Source organism: Talpa europaea, assembly GCF_964194135.1.
Source record: "Talpa europaea genome assembly, chromosome: 1".
NCBI lineage: Eukaryota > Metazoa > Chordata > Mammalia > Eulipotyphla > Talpidae > Talpa > Talpa europaea.
This window is the reverse complement of record NC_140073.1, coordinates 43,411,356-43,427,777: the sequence shown is the minus strand read 5'-3', so window position 1 is coordinate 43,427,777 and position 16,422 is coordinate 43,411,356. Positions and strand designations below refer to the sequence as shown.

The 16,422-nt window shown below is 40.8% G+C and overlaps 4 protein-coding genes across 4 annotated transcripts in view; 3 read left to right on the top strand and 1 right to left on the bottom strand.

Moving 5' to 3' along the window:
• Positions 1-2,874, bottom strand: part of LOC311179262 (olfactory receptor 51B5-like) — a gene marked incomplete at both ends in the record, with an annotated part of 30,148 nt that extends 27,274 nt beyond the window's left edge. The window contains 2 exons of the mRNA XM_084246376.1: positions 2,596-2,737; positions 2,823-2,874. Coding sequence (XP_084102502.1) covers positions 2,596-2,737; positions 2,823-2,874 — 194 coding nt within the window. The remainder of the gene's footprint in view (positions 1-2,595; positions 2,738-2,822) is intronic.
• Positions 2,875-3,180: 306 nt separating this feature from the next.
• LOC311182373 (olfactory receptor 51Q1-like) lies at positions 3,181-4,128 on the top strand (the record flags this gene model as incomplete). Its single annotated transcript, XM_084251112.1, has 1 exon — positions 3,181-4,128. The coding sequence occupies one exon, from the start codon at positions 3,181-3,183 to the stop codon at positions 4,126-4,128; it is 948 nt and encodes a 315-aa protein (XP_084107238.1).
• Positions 4,129-9,699: 5,571 nt separating this feature from the next.
• On the top strand, positions 9,700-10,647 carry LOC311182366 (olfactory receptor 51Q1-like; the record flags this gene model as incomplete). Its single annotated transcript, XM_084251100.1, has 1 exon — positions 9,700-10,647. One exon carries the CDS (start codon positions 9,700-9,702, stop codon positions 10,645-10,647), a length of 948 nt encoding a protein of 315 aa, XP_084107226.1.
• A 4,355-nt stretch (positions 10,648-15,002) lies between these two features.
• On the top strand, positions 15,003-15,950 carry LOC311182390 (olfactory receptor 51Q1-like; the record flags this gene model as incomplete). Its single annotated transcript, XM_084251140.1, has 1 exon — positions 15,003-15,950. One exon carries the CDS (start codon positions 15,003-15,005, stop codon positions 15,948-15,950), a length of 948 nt encoding a protein of 315 aa, XP_084107266.1.
• Between the last annotated feature and the right edge of the window lie 472 nt (positions 15,951-16,422).

The window sequence follows — 16,422 nt, the reverse complement described above, 5'->3', positions numbered from 1 at the left end:
CATATTTGTACAATGTGTGATTTCCCAGTCAAGTTCACACACCGTTTCACCTGTGCACCATCACCATAGTCCCTTGCTCTCTTCCAACTAGTCCTGATCCTTCTGGAGGGAGTGATCCTAACAAGATTGTCAATAGTATTTGTGGGCAATAAGGAATGAGAATTGTGATAAGAGGCTGTCAATATAAAAAGCAAAAGACCACTGTTCAGAGACCAAATTGTTCTTAATAAATGCTGTTTCTTCCCTTCACCAATCCCATTTTTGTGATACTTTCAAGTGTAGTTCACATGTGTTTATTTTTACCTATCACGAATGTAGAAAGAAACTGCTCATGTCCAGTAGCCACCTGGGATAGCAGAGAATTCAGCTCTCTCTATAATTCCAGTGTCTCACCTCTCAGACACCATAAAAAGATTATACACATTGTTCTCTATAGTGGAAACTGTCCAGTAATTAAGAGAATTAAGTCTCACATTGAAATAGAGTGAAACTTTCTAGAAACTCTTAAACTTTTGAGTCTATGAAAAATCCTTTTTTTCTTTGTTTTTTTAGAGCTGAATGACTGATCTCATTCCTTTATTTTAATTTTAATTGTTTTACAACACTGTCTGTGATTCTGGCATACAGGTTCACACCTCTTCAGGTATATGTTAGCATGTCCCACCCACCAGCAAGGCACCCAGAATCCACCACATATTCTATTGAGCTCCACACCCACTTTTGCTCCCTGGGTTCAGCCTTGCCTTCTGGTAGCCCATTGTGTAGTCCATTTTTAGGGTTTGTTTTAGTTTAGTTTTGTGTGTTCCTTTGTTTCCTCATAGTATACATATGAGTGAAATAACGCTTATTTGTCTAACTCCTCTGATATTTTTTGGTTATATAATCCCCTCCATTTCTATCCATGTTGTTGCAAATAGCAATATAGCTTATCATTTGTGTGTGTGTGTGTGAGAGAGAGAGAGCAAGAGAGAGAGAGTGTGAATGTCTGTGTGTCTACTTCTACTCACCACACAGCTTGAGAAAGGCTCATATCAATAGACCAGAAACAAAAAGTGTGGCCCGGATATGGAGGAAAAGGAAGCCCTGTCCACTCTTGGTGGGAATGTACACTGGTCCAGCCTCAATGGAATACAATATAGGTGATTCTCAAAATATTAATAAATATACCATATGATGCAGCAATTTTTCTCCTTGGTATCTATCTGAAAAATGTGCAAAACTACTTCCAAGGGGTACTTACACATGTATGTTCACTGCAGCACACTTCACAATAACCAACCTACAAAAGAAAGCTAAGTGCCCAGCAGCAAAAGAGGAATGGGGAAAGATCTTGTGCATAAGATCTGAAAGAACTGACCCACCCCACAATAGGTCTTTCCAAAAAAAAAACAAAGGTTTTCATGACAAAGCAATTTTTTAATGGTTTGGAGCCCAAATTTTAGTATTATATCCAAGGGTGATTCCAGAGCATGCAATCTGGTGTTAGAGTATAACTCTGAGGATGTGTTCCATTTCAGTCTTCAAGGGGTACTGATTCAATTTCTCCCAAATTATGACATCAGATTAAACAGCTCAACATCAATTATGTATTCAGAAAAGTTATTAGAAAATAAGTAATATCCTTACTGCATGAGAGTCCTTAGCAATAGAAGCTTTGAATGCTTACATTGGTTTGTATTTCTTACTAGGGTTTACCCTTAAGTACTTTATCCATTCAGAATTTTTTTGTCATAAATAGTGAAATGAGTACAAATATAACAATTGAACAATTTTTCTTTATAAATTTCTTTTGATATGGCTTTCACATTGAACTAATTTATAAATATAAAAAAATATTATCACCTTATCTAGAGGTTCACTGAAAAGTGAAAGCTCCATGATAGGTTGTATGATATTCCTCCTATCCACAATTATCCTATTCCTTCTAAATCCATGCCAGCTTTGCACTTCTTATACAAGAAACTTTTTCAGAACTATTTTATTTTTGCTAATGTGCACTCAACATCAAGACATAGTTCAAATCACATTCAACAGGCTGGAAGAACAGGTCTTCACTGGGACTTCCTGACTGTTGCTCTGTGAGGACACCAAGGGCAGCAAAGCCTCTGACAAACAGAGCTGACTTTCTGAATTCCCAGCGGGTCCAGCTCTCAGGATGCCTCCTCATGTAAACCTGAGGGATTTGCCATTTCCTCAGCCTCCTGTCTAGAGATCTGTAGAGTTTATAACATTTGCCCCACAAACCTCACAGAGAACAACACATCTCTGATAGTGAAGAGAGCACCATAGACAGGAGAACCCACAGGTAAGTCTCCTCTTTGAATGACTGGAGGAGTGGGGAGAGGGGAAATGATTATAGTGGAGGAGGAAAAGAATTACTACAGATGAAGCACTTAGAGCAGTACCTGAATGGAGATTTTGACCATCCTTTCCTGGCTGTACCCTTACTGTCCTCCAAGGCACCTGCACTCGCTTCCAGCCATGGATATTGAGGACAAGGAATACACAGAGTCAGACCACTTGTGCTAATGTGAATGAGAAGACAGATTACATATAAGGGATGACTCAGGGAAATAATGACTACAGTGTGTGTACAGGTACATGGGCTGGTGGAGGGAAGGGTCTATGCGGATCACAGTGAGAATGGTGGTGTTGCCCACAATGGAGATGGCGTAGAGACAGCAGAAAGTGATGGAGATCCAGATGTGGTAAGGGATAATTAGAAACCTACTTCTTTCTGATATTTAGATCAAGGGGAACAAGTGATAATGCAGTTATGTCAAAGGAAATGCAAAAGGATGTGACTAGCTATTAGCCATTACTTTCCTGGCTTGGAGTCCAATTACAGTCTCTGAGAATAATGTTAAGAGGCATTGGATGAAAGACAGATGCTTTAAAGTCCAAAGAAAATGTTCAAAGTAGGAAAATAGAAGCCAAACAATATTATAAAATAACCCATGAATGATATGTATTGAGTACTGAGTAAGATGAATTATGTAAGAACAGTCTTTAGAGACAATCTATTGAACAGCTACCTATGCATCACTGAATCGTTCTTTAATTTCGTTACTATGAACCTTTATTTCCACAGAGTGGAGGACACAGAAAACAGCTATCTTTACCTACATTCATGTGTGTCTCTCAGCAAAACCTGTCTAGCTGAAGTGAAGCTGATTGAACATGACTGAAGTGAGGAATACCACACAGGAGCCCTTCTACTTCATCCTCACAGGCATCCCTGGGTTTGAGGCTTACCACATCTGGATCTCCATCCCTTTCTGCTGTCTCTACGCCATCTCCATCGTGGGCAACACCACCATTCTCACTGTGATCCGCATAGACCCTTCCCTCCACCAGCCCATGTACCTGTTTCTCTCCATGCTGGCCCTGACTGACCTGGGTCTCACCCTCACCACGCTGCCCACGGTCATGCAGATCCTCTGGTTCAACATCCGCAGGATTGAATTTGAGGCCTGTTTTGCCCAGTTCTTCTTCCTCCATGGATTCTCCTTAATGGAATCCTCTGTTCTGCTGGCCATGTCCTTTGACCGCTATGTTGCCATCTGCCGCCCCTTACATTACGTCACCATCCTCACCAGTGAAGTCATTGGCAGGATTGGGGTAGCCATCATTGTCCGCTGTGTTCTGGCTGTTCTTCCCTCCCTTTTCCTTCTCAAGCGCCTGCCCTTCTGCCGCTCCCACCTTCTCACGCACTCTTACTGCCTCCACATGGATATGATTCGACTGGTCTGTGCAGACATCCGGGTCAACAGTTGGTATGCTCTGGCTGTTATTTTGCTCATTGTTGGAACAGACCCTCTGCTTATAGTGTTCTCCTATGCAATGATTCTGAAAAGTGTCTTGGGCACCGCCACCCGGTCTGAGCGCCTCCGAGCCCTCAATAACTGCTTGTCCCACATTCTGGCTGTTCTGGTGCTATACGTTCCTATGATTGCACTTTCCATGACCCACCGCTTTGCCAAGCATGCCTCTCCACTGCTCCATGTTATCATTGCCAATGTCTACCTGTTGGCACCTCCTGTGATGAACCCCATCATTTACAGTGTAAAGACTAAGCAGATCCGGCAGGGAATCTTCCATCTCCTTTTTCAGAGGAAAGCACACTAAGTATGAGAACTTAGGTTTAAAAGAGCATGTTCAATACATCATAGAGTCACGAACAGGAGCCCCAGCCATCCAAACTGTAAGTAGCATAAATGAGGAAGGAAGAGGGGCTGTATTAGAGGCTTCCAATGTAAATAATGTGTAATCACTAGTTCTTCACCAACATTTAAAAGACCCATAGTGTTAAAACCCTCGTCTAGTCTCACTAGCCATATGACTTTGAGAAAAATATCAAAAATCTAATTCAAAATATAACCCCATCTCTGCAGTGCTTTCTTCACAATGGTGTTATTGAAGAGCTTAGGGTAAAGTATAAGTTCTGTTTTAAAAACTCAAAATTCTCATAACTGCATGAAAATACTTCCTGAAACTATAACATGTTCAAATCCTATAAATAATTCTTCAAGTCAATGTCAACTTTTAAATAAATGCATATGCTCATGGAATCTCAACTTATAGTAAGAAAAAGGCATTCATGACCAGGAGGTGCTACTTGGAGAAGAGTTAATGAGCATCGAGTATCAAAACCCACATTGGCAGGGGCTGGGCCTGTGAGAGACTGCCGACGTAATGTTAATGAAGATCTCCTTCAGCTTCTGTGGCGGCACGGAAGACTCAGTGTGATAGAAGGCTGGAAGGCTGGAAGAAGTGTGATAGAAGGCTGGAAGAAGCTGGTAGCTGTGGTGGGAAAATAAGACAGACATCTCTGGAAGATAAGCATGAAACAGCTTGAACTGGTAAAACTATTAAACTGTTAAACTTGTTAAACTGGTAAAATTGTTAAACTGGTAAAATCATAGAACAACCGGAAAATTATTTATTTTTAGTTTTGTTTTAAAATTAGCTCCAGGGGCTCCCCTGGTGGCGCAGGCGGTTGAGAGCAGTGCTGTGAAGCCGTCTGCAGCCTCTACAATGTGGGTTGGATTCCCGGCAGGCAGGCGAGGGTCCCACGTGGCCTGACAGACCTCTCCTGTCTCGCCCACTGCTCCCCTCAGCAGTGTATTTCCTCAGTCTGCCTGTTCTGCTCTCTGCTCTGTCTCTGGTGAATCCTCTCACCCTCCCACGCATCTGGCCTGTATCCTGGTTCTTGTATAAATAAATAAATCTTTTAAATAAATAAATAAATAAATAAAATTACCTCCAACTGGCTCTTATTTTTGGGGGGACTGTGTTTTGTCATCATGACTTTTTTATAAATGTGTTGAGAGGCTACATAGTTTTTGAGAGTCCTGTCACTTTATCTGTAATATGTGCACAGTTTTCTATCAAACTGGTTTTAATAATTAATGAATGGAAAACAGCTGTCAATTGCCTTAGGGTTGCAAGAATACTTTTAATAAAGGAACTTTATCAAACTTTGATAAAATTAAGAGGAGGGAGCGATCTTAACAAGATTGTCAATAGTATTTATGGGCGATAAGAAATGAGAATTGTGATGAGGCTGTCAATATAAAAAGCAAAAGACCACTGTTTAGAGACCAGATTGTTCTTTTTTTTTTTTTTTTTTTTTTTTTTTAATAAATTTTATTGTTATATTCCCCATACAATTGCAGCCCCCCATTCTGACCCCAATCCCTCCCCTCCCGCCCACGCCCCCCTAAAAGTGTCTCTGGTTCATAGTTTTTTGTTGATTTTGATTTTCACTTTCTTATAGTTATTCATTTTCCTGGTCCATTATTTAAGTTTTCTAGATTCCTGCTATGAGTGAGACCATCCGGTATTTTTCTTTTTCTTTTTGGCTTATTTCGCTGAGCATGATCCCTTCCAGCGCCATCCATGTTGCAGCAAATTGCATGTGTTTATCTTTTTTGAATGCTGAGTAATATTCCATGGTATATATGTACCACATCTTCTTGATCCAGTCATCTATTTTTGGGCATTTGGGTTGTTTCCAAAGCTTAGCTATTGTAAACAGTGCTGCTATAAACATAGGGGTGCAGGTGTTCTTTGGAATTGATGTTTCTGTGTCCTTTGGGTAAATACCTAGGAGTGGAATTGCTGGGTCATATGGAAGCTCTATGTTTAGTAGGTCCAGAAATCTCCACACAGCTTTCCACAGTGGTTGGACCAGTTTGCACTCCCACCAACAGTGCAGAAGAGTTCCTTTTTCTCCACACCCTCGCCAACATTTGTTGTTGCTAGTTTTTTTAATATGTGCCATTCTCACTGGTGTAAGATGGTATCTCATGGTAGTTTTGATTTGCATTTCCCTGATGACAAGTGATGTTGAACATTTTTTCATATGCCTGTTGGCCATTTGCATTTCCTCTTCAGAGAAGTTTCTTTTAAGCTCTTCTGCCCATTTTTTGACTGGATTATTTTCTTTGTTGTTGTTGAGTCTCATCAGCTCTTTGCAGATTTTTGTGATCAGTCCTTTATCATTAGTGTTGGGTGCAAAAATGTTCTCCCAGTTGGTGGGGTTTCTCTTTGTTTTTGTTATTGTCTCTTTTGCTGTGCAAAAGCTCTTTAATTTGATATAGTCCCAGCTGTTTATCTTTGCCTTCACTATCACTGCTTTGGGTGATGTGTCTGTAAAGATGTCTTTGATGTGCAAATCACGTAGTGTTTTGCCTATATTTCCTTCTATATATTTTATGGTTTCAGGTCTTATGTCTAGTTCTTTAATCCATTTTGAGTTGATTTTTGTGTATGGTGTGAGGTGGTGGTCAAGCTTCATTCTTTTGCATGTAGCGGAGACCAGATTGTTCTTAATAAATGCTGTTTCTTCCCTTCGCCAATCCCATTTTGTGATACTTTCAAGTGTAGTTCACATGTGTTTATTTTTGCCTATCACAAATGTAGAAAGAAACTGCTCATGTCCAGTAGCCACCTGGGACAGCAGAGAATTCCTCTCGCTATAATTCCAGTCTCTCACCTCTCAGACACTATAAACAAAATTATACACATTGTTCTCTATAGTGGAAACTATCCAGTAATTAAGAGAATTAAGTCTCACATAGAAAATAGAGTGAGATTCCTTCCAGAAACATCTTAATCTTTTGAGTCTATGAAAAATCCTTTTCTGTTTGTTTTGGTTTTTTTAGAGCTGGTTGACTGATCTCATTATTTTATTTTTAATTGTTTTACAACATGGTCTATGATTCTGCAGTACAGGTTCACACCTTTTCAGGTATATGTTAGCATGTCCCACCCACCAGCAAGGCACCCAGAATCCACATACTCCATTGAGCTCCACATCCACTTTAGCTCCCTGGCCCCAACCTCGCCTTGTAGTAGCCCATTTTGTAGTTCATTTCTAGGGTTTGTTTTAGTTGAGTTTGTTTGTTCCTTTGTTTCCTCATAATATACATATAATTGAAATAACCCTTATTCATCTAACTCCTCTGACATTTTTTGTTTACATAATCCCCTCCGTTTCTATCCATTTGTTGCAAATAGCGATATTTCATCTTGTATAACTTATTGTCATTCCTGTGTGCATTAGTTCATGTACGTGTGCCTGTGTGTGTGTGTATACTTCCACTCACCACACACCTCAGAAAAGGCTCATATCAATAAACTAGAAATAAAAAGTATGTTCAAGGTTTGGAGGAAAAGGAAGCCCTGTCCACTGTTGGTGGGAATGCAAACTGGCCCAGCCTCAATGAAAAACAATATAGGTGATTCTCAAAATATTAAAAATAAATATACCACATGATGCAGCAATGTTTTCTTTGGTCATTAGCTGAAAAATACAGAAACACTAACTCCAACGGATATGTGCACCTACATTCACTGCAGCACTTTTCACAATAACCAATTTATGAAAGCAACTTAAGTGCCCAGCAGCAAAAGAGGTGTGGATAATGATGTTTTCCACAATAAATCTGAAAGAAGTGACCCATTCCACAATATGTCTTTTCAAAAAAAAGATTCTTATGACAAAATTTTTTTTAATGGTTGGGAACCCCAATCTTAGTATTCTATCCAAGGCGGATTCCAGAGCATAGAATCTGGTGTTAAAGAGTATAGCTCCAACAGGTGGTGTTTCATTTCAGTCTTCAAGGGCTACTGACTCAATTTTTCCCATAATGCTACCTCAAATTGAACAGCTTAACCTCAATTATGCACTCAGACTAAGTTATTAGAACATAGGTATTTTCCTTACTGCATGAGAGTCCTTGGCAATAGAAGATTTGAATGCTTATATTGATTTGTATTTCTTATTAGGGATTCATGTTTATTACTTTATCCATTCAAAATTTTTGACATAAATTGTGAAATATGAGTAAAACAATTAACTGAACAATTTTCCTTTATAAGTTTCTGTTGATATGGCTTCCACATTTATCTGCTTTATAAACACAATTATCACCCTGACTAGAGGTTCACTGAAAAGTGAAAGCTCCTTGGTCGGGTATATGACATTCCTCCCTATTTACAGTTATCCTAGTACTTCTAATTCCATCCCAGAATCACACTTCTTATACTAGAAAATTTCTCAGAACTAATGTATTTTCACTAATGTGCACTCAACATCAGGATATAGTTCAAATCACATTCAACAAGCAGGAAGAACCAGTCTTCACTGGGGCTTTCTGACTGTTGGCTCTGTGAGGACACCAAAGACAGCAAAACCTCTGACAGAGCTGTTTTCCTGAATTCCTGGTGGGTCCAGCTCTCAAGATGCCTCTTCATGTAATCCTGAGGGATTTGCCATTTCCTCAGCCTGCTGTCTAGAGATCTGCAAGAGTTTATAACATCTTTACTCCACGAGCCTCATAGAGAACGACACATCTCTGACAGTGAAGAGAGCACCATAGACAGGAGAACCCACAGGTAAGTCTCCCCTGGTAATGATCAGGGGGAGAGAGGGGAGATGATTATGGAGAGAGGAGGAAAAGAATTACTACAGATAATGCACTTACAGCAGCAGCTGAACTGAAACTTTGACCAATACCTGTGATCATCCTTACCTGGCTCTACCCTCACAGCTGTCCTGGGCAGCTCCACTCGCTGCAATCCATGTTGATATTGAGTACATGCAATCCATGGTGTTAGACCACTTCAACTAATGTGAATGAGATAGCAGATTACATATACAGGGTGATTTACAGGAATCATAACCACAGCATGTGGTAAAATGAATCATGGGGGAGAAATAGAAACCGACTTCTCTCTGGTATTCAGATCAAGGGGAGCAAGTGAGAATGCTGTTATCAAAGTCAAAGGAAATTCAAAAGGATGGTGACTAGCTATTAGCCATTACTTTCCCAGCTTGGCGTCCATGTAGCCTCTGGGGGAGTAATATTCAGAGAGACATTGGATGAAAGACAGATACTTCAGAGTCCGAAGAAACTGTTGAAAATAGGAAAATAGAAACAGAACAATATTTAAAAAATTTGCCCATGAATGATGTGTGTTGTGCTACTGGGGAAGATAGGCGTTGTAGAAGCAGTCTTTAGAGACAGTCTACTGAATGGCAACCCATGGATCCTTGAATCAATCATTAATTACATTACTATGAACCTTTATTTCCACAGAGAGTGGAGAACACAGAAAACTGTGATTATTACTTAAGTTTGTGGTTGTCTCTGAGCAAAGACTGTCACTCTGAAGTGAAGCTGATCGAGCATGTCTGAAGTGAGGAATACCACACAGGAGCCCTTCTACTTCATCCTCACAGGCATCCCTGGGTTTGAGGCTTACCACATCTGGATCTCCATCCCTTTCTGCTGTCTCTACGCCATCTCCATCGTGGGCAACACCACCATTCTCACTGTGATCCGCATAGACCCTTCCCTCCACCAGCCCATGTACCTGTTTCTCTCCATGCTGGCCCTGACTGACCTGGGTCTCACCCTCACCACGCTGCCCACGGTCATGCAGATCCTCTGGTTCAACATCCGCAGGATTGAATTTGAGGCCTGTTTTGCCCAGTTCTTCTTTCTCCATGGATTCTCCTTCATGGAATCTTCTGTTCTGCTGGCCATGTCCTTTGACCGTTATGTTGCCATCTGCCGCCCCTTGCATTACGTCACCATCCTCACCAGTGAAGTCATTGGCAGGATTGGGGTAGCCATCATTGTCCGCTGTGTTCTGGCTGTTCTTCCCTCCCTTTTCCTTCTCAAGCGCCTGCCCTTCTGCCGCTCCCACCTTCTCTCGCACTCCTACTGCCTCCACCAGGATATGATTCGTCTGGTCTGTGCTGACATCCGGGTCAACAGCTGGTATGGATTGGCTGTCGTTTTGCTCATTATCGTGATGGACCCTTTGCTCATTGTGGGGTCCTATACACTCATTCTGAAAAGTGTCCTGGGCACTGCCACTCGGACTGAGCGGCTCCGAGCCCTCAATAACTGTTTGTCCCACATTCTGGCTGTTCTAGTCCTTTATGTTCCTATGATTGGAGTTTCCATGACCCACCGCTTTGCCAAGCACAACTCTCCACTGCTCCATGTTATCATGGCCAATGTCTACCTGTTGGCACCTCCTGTGATGAACCCCATCATTTACAGTGTAAAGACTAAGCAGATCCGGCAGGGAATCTTCCATCTCCTCCTTCAGAGGAAAGCACACTGACTATTAGAATTTAGGTTCACAGGAGCACGTTCAATACAACACAGAGTCACGAGCATGAGCCCTAGCTACCCAAACTGTAAGTAGCATAAATGAGGAAGGACGAGGGGCTGTATTAGCGGCTTCTAATGTAAATAATATGTAATCACTGGTTCTTCACTAAAATTTAAAAGACCCATAGATTTTGAAGCCCTCATTCAGAGTAACTAGCCATATAAATTTGAGAAAAAATATTAAAAATATAAATCAAAACATAATCCCATCTCTGCAGTGCTTTCTTTACTATGTTGTTATATAAAGCTTGGGGTTCAGTATACGTTCTTTTTTATAAACTCAAAATGCTCATAACTGCATGAAAATACTTCATGAAGCTATAAGATGTTCATTCCCTGTAATTCCTCAAGCCAATGTCAACATTTAATTAAATGCACATGCTCATATAATCTCAATTGATAATAGGAAACAGGCATTCGTGATCATGAGGTGCTACTTGGAAAAAGAGCAAAATGGCCAGGGCATTTTAGAAACTGTCAAAGTCATTTTAATGCAGAATTCCTTTAACTCTCTGTGGAAGTATGTATTCAATGTGATGGAAACCATAGCTGGAAGAAGATGCTAGCTGCAGGTGGGAAGAAAGACAAGACATCTCTGAAGATAAGCATGAAGCAGCTTGAATGTTAAGCTGGTGAATACTTAGAATCAACTCAATATTATTTATTATTAGTCTTGTTTAAAATTGTTGTGGACTTTGGGCCTCCCCTGGTGGCGCAGCGTTTGAGGGCTGGGTTGCGAGGCTGCCCACAGCCTCTGCAGCGCCAGTTGGATCCCCAGCCACCAGCGAGGGTCCCACAAAAAAAATAAAATAAAATAAAATAAAAATAAAATTGTTGGGGACTTTGATTTGTCATCATAACTTGTTAATAAATGTGTAGAGAAGGCTGCTTAACTTTTGAGAGTCCTGCCACTTTATCTGTAACATGTGTACAATTTTCTATCAAACTGGTTTTAATAACTAATAAATGGATAACAGTTGTTAATAGCCTAGGATTACAGGAATACTTTTGATAACGAAACTTAGTCAATGCTTTGATCAAGTTAGTAGGAAGGAGCAATCTTAACAAGACTGTGAAGAGTATTTATGGGCGATAAGGAATGAGAATTGTGACGAGACTCTATCAATATAAAGAACAAAAAGCCACTGTTTGAAGAGCAGATTTTTCTTAATAAATGCTGTTTCTTCCCTTCACCGATCCCATATTGTGATACTTTCCAGTGTAGTTCACGTGTGTTTATATTTACCTATCACGAATATAGAAAGAAACTGATGATGTCCACTACTACCTGGGAGAGCAAAGAATTCCTCTCGTTATAATTCCAGTTTCTCACCTCTCAGACACTATAAACAGGATTGTACATATTGTTCTCCATAATGGAACTATCCAGTAATTAAGAGAATTAAGTCTCACCTTGAAGTAGAGTGACACTCCTTCTAAAAACTTCTAAATCTTTTGAGTCTATGAAAATATCCTTTTCTCTTTGTTTTGTTTTTTAGAGCTGAATGGCTGATTTCATTCCTTTATTTTATTTTTAATTGTTTTACAACACTGTCTATGATTCTGTGGTATAAGTTCACACCTCTTCAGATATATGTTAACATTTCCCACCTACCACCACAGCACCCATAATCCACCACCTTAGATCACTGAGCTCCATGCCCACTTTTGCTCCCCTGTCCTTCTGCAGGTTGCATTCTACAGTCCATTTTCTAGGATTTTATTTGTTTCAGTTGTGTGTTCCTTTGTTTTCTCATAGTACACAAGTGAGTGAAATCACCATTCTTCATCTCTCTGACTGATTTTACCATAATCCTCTCCATTTCTATCTATGTTGTTGCAAATAGCAACATTTCATCTTTTTCATAACTGATTATCACTCCTGTTCATATGAATGTGTGAGTGAGTGTGTGTGTGTATATGTGTCCACTTGAACACACCACTGAAAAAAGAACGTATCAAAAGGACCAGAAAGAACAAGTGTAGCAAGGGTATGGAGGAAAAGGAACTTGTGTTCACCATTCGTGGGTTGTAAGCTGGTCGAGCCCCTATGGAAAACAATATAGGAGATTCTCAAAATTTTAAAAATAGAAATCCACATTATCCAGTAATTTTTCTCCTGGGTATCTATCTGAAAAATACAAAACATTAATTCCAAGGGGTACGTGCACATGTATGTTCACTGCAGCACACGTCACAATAACCAACTTATGAAAGAAAGCTAAGTGCCTAGCAGCAAAAGAGAAGTGGGTAAAGATCTTGTGCATAAGATCTGAAAGAAGTGACCCACCCCACAATAGGTCTTTTTTTTTTAAGATTTATCTATTTGAGCATATAAGAACTGGAGTACAGGCCAGAGGTGTGGGGGGTGAGAGGATTCCCCAGAGACAGAGAGGGGAGCAGAACAGGCAAATTGACTGAAACTTAAATACACTGCTGAGGGTAGCAATGGGCAAGTTAGGAGAGGTCTGCTGCACCATGTGGGTAGCTCGCTGGCCAGAGATCAAACTCGTGCTGCAGAGGCCGCAGATAGTTTCGCATTGCTGTTTAACCCCTTGTGCCACCAGGGAGGCCTCCCACAATAGGTCTTTCTAAAAGAAGTTAGTTACGACAAAGAATTTTTTAAAAAGGTTTGGTGCCCCAATTTTAGTATTATATCCAAAGCTGATTCCAGAGAGTGGAATCTGGTCAGAGTGATTATGACTCAGTGAGGATGTGTTGCATTACAGTCTTTAAGAGCTAATGAATCAAGTACTCCCATACTATGAATCAGATTAAGCAATTATGCATTTAGACTAAGTTATTAGAAATATGTATTTTCCTTACCACGATGGAGTCCTTGGCAATAGAAGCTTTGAATGCAACATTGCTTTATATTTGATATTAGTGATTTATGCTTAATTACTTTATCCATTTGGAATTTTTTGACATAAATTGAGAAGTGAGTCAGCAGAGAACTAATAATTGAACAATTTCCCTTTCTAGATTTCTTTTGACATGGTTTCCACATATATCTATTTTATAAATACTAAAAATATTATCACGATAGCTAGAGATTCACTGAAAAGCAAAAGCTCCTTGATATGGTGTATGACATTCCTCCTATATGCTATTATCCTGTTTCTTCTAATTCCATTCCAGACTCACACTTCTTATACTAGAAAATTTCTCAGAACTAATGTATTTTCACTAATGTTCACTACTCAGCCTCAGGATGTAGTTCAAATCACATTCAACAAGCTGGAAGAACAAGTCTTCACTGGGGCTTCCTGACTGTTGGCTCTGTGAGGACGCCAAGGGCAGCAAACCTCTGACAGAGCTGTCTTCCTGAATTCCTGGTGGGTCCAGCTCTCAAGATGCCTCTTCATGTAATCCTGAGGGATTTGCCATTTCCTCAGCCTGCTGTCTAGAGATCTGCAAGAGTTTATAACATCTTTACTCCACGAGCCTCATAGAGAACGACACATCTCTGACAGTGAAGAGAGCACCATAGACAGGAGAACCCACAGGTAAGTCTCCCCTGGTAATGATCAGGGGGAGAGAGGGGAGATGATTATGGAGAGAGGAGGAAAAGAATTACTACAGATAATGCACTTACAGCAGCAGCTGAACTGAAACTTTGACCAATACCTGTGATCATCCTTACCTGGCTCTACCCTCACAGCTGTCCTGGGCAGCTCCACTCGCTGCAATCCATGTTGATATTGAGTACATGCAATCCATGGTGTTAGACCACTTCAACTAATGTGAATGAGATAGCAGATTACATATACAGGGTGATTTACAGGAATCATAACCACAGCATGTGGTAAAATGAATCATGGGGGAGAAATAGAAACCGACTTCTCTCTGGTATTCAGATCAAGGGGAGCAAGTGAGAATGCTGTTATCAAAGTCAAAGGAAATTCAAAAGGATGGTGACTAGCTATTAGCCATTACTTTCCCCAGCTTGGCGTCCATGTAGCCTCTGGGGGAGTAATATTCAGAGAGACATTGGATGAAAGACAGATACTTCAGAGTCCGAAGAAACTGTTGAAAATAGGAAAATAGAAACAGAACAATATTTAAAAAATTTGCCCATGAGTGATGTGTGTTGTGCTACTGGGGAAGATAAGCGTTGTAGAAGCAGTCTTTAGAGACAGTCTACTGAAAGGCAACCCATGGATCCTTGAATCAATCATTAATTATATTACTATGAACCTTTATTTCCACAGAGAGTGGAGAACACAGAAAACTGTGATTATTACTTAAGTTTGTGGTTGTCTCTGAGCAAAGACTGTCACTCTGAAGTGAAGCTGATCGAGCATGTCTGAAGTGAGGAATACCACACAGGAGCCCTTCTACTTCATCCTCACAGGCATCCCTGGGTTTGAGGCTTACCACATCTGGATCTCCATCCCTTTCTGCTGTCTCTACGCCATCTCCATCGTGGGCAACACCACCATTCTCACTGTGATCCGCATAGACCCTTCCCTCCACCAGCCCATGTACCTGTTTCTCTCCATGCTGGCCCTGACTGACCTGGGTCTCACCCTCACCACCCTGCCCACGGTCATGCAGATCCTCTGGTTCAATGTTCAAGAAATCAGCTTTGAAGCTTGCTTTGCACAGTTATTTTTCATGCACACCTTCTCCTTCATGGAATCTTCTGTTCTGCTGGCCATGTCCTTTGACCGTTATGTTGCCATCTGCCGCCCCTTGCATTACGTCACCATCCTCACCAGTGAAGTCATTGGCAGGATTGGGGTAGCCATCATTGTCCGCTGTGTTCTGGCTGTTCTTCCCTCCCTTTTCCTTCTCAAGCGCCTGCCCTTCTGCCGCTCCCACCTTCTCTCGCACTCCTACTGCCTCCACCAGGATATGATTCGTCTGGTCTGTGCTGACATCCGGGTCAACAGCTGGTATGGATTGGCTGTCGTTTTGCTCATTATCGTGATGGACCCTTTGCTCATTGTGGGGTCCTATACACTCATTCTGAAAAGTGTCCTGGGCACTGCCACTCGGACTGAGCGGCTCCGAGCCCTCAATAACTGCTTGTCCCACATTCTGGCTGTTCTAGTCCTTTATGTTCCTATGATTGGAGTTTCCATGACCCACCGCTTTGCCAAGCACAACTCTCCACTGCTCCATGTTATCATGGCCAATGTCTACCTGTTGGCACCTCCTGTGATGAACCCCATAATTTACAGTGCAAAGACTAAGCAGATCCGGCAGGGAATCTTCCATCTCCTCCTTCAGAGGAAAGCACACTGACTATTAGAATTTAGGTTTACAGGAGAGAGCGTTCAATACAACACAGAGTCACGAGCATGAGCCCCAGCCATCCAAAGTGTAAGTAGCATAGATGGAGGAATGAAGAGAAAATGTGTAAGGAACTCAAATTAATTAGATTGATGTCATTCTTTTTTTTAATAGTTATTAAGAGAAGAGAACTAGGTTTTAAATTTACTTCATTCTTTACTAGCCATAAAGCTTAGAGAAAAATATACTTAGGAATGCCATTCAAATATAACCCCACCCGTGTGCTGTTTTTTTCGCAGTGGTATTGTTATTAAGTTTGTGGTAATATATAAATTTCAGCTTTATAAACTCATAATGTTGGTACTACATACATACTTAGTGATGTGTCTTATATATAGGTCCCTCTAAATAATTCCTAATGTAAATAGACTACTTTAATTATAAATAGGCTATGCAATGTAAAGCTGCATAATGAAATAGAACC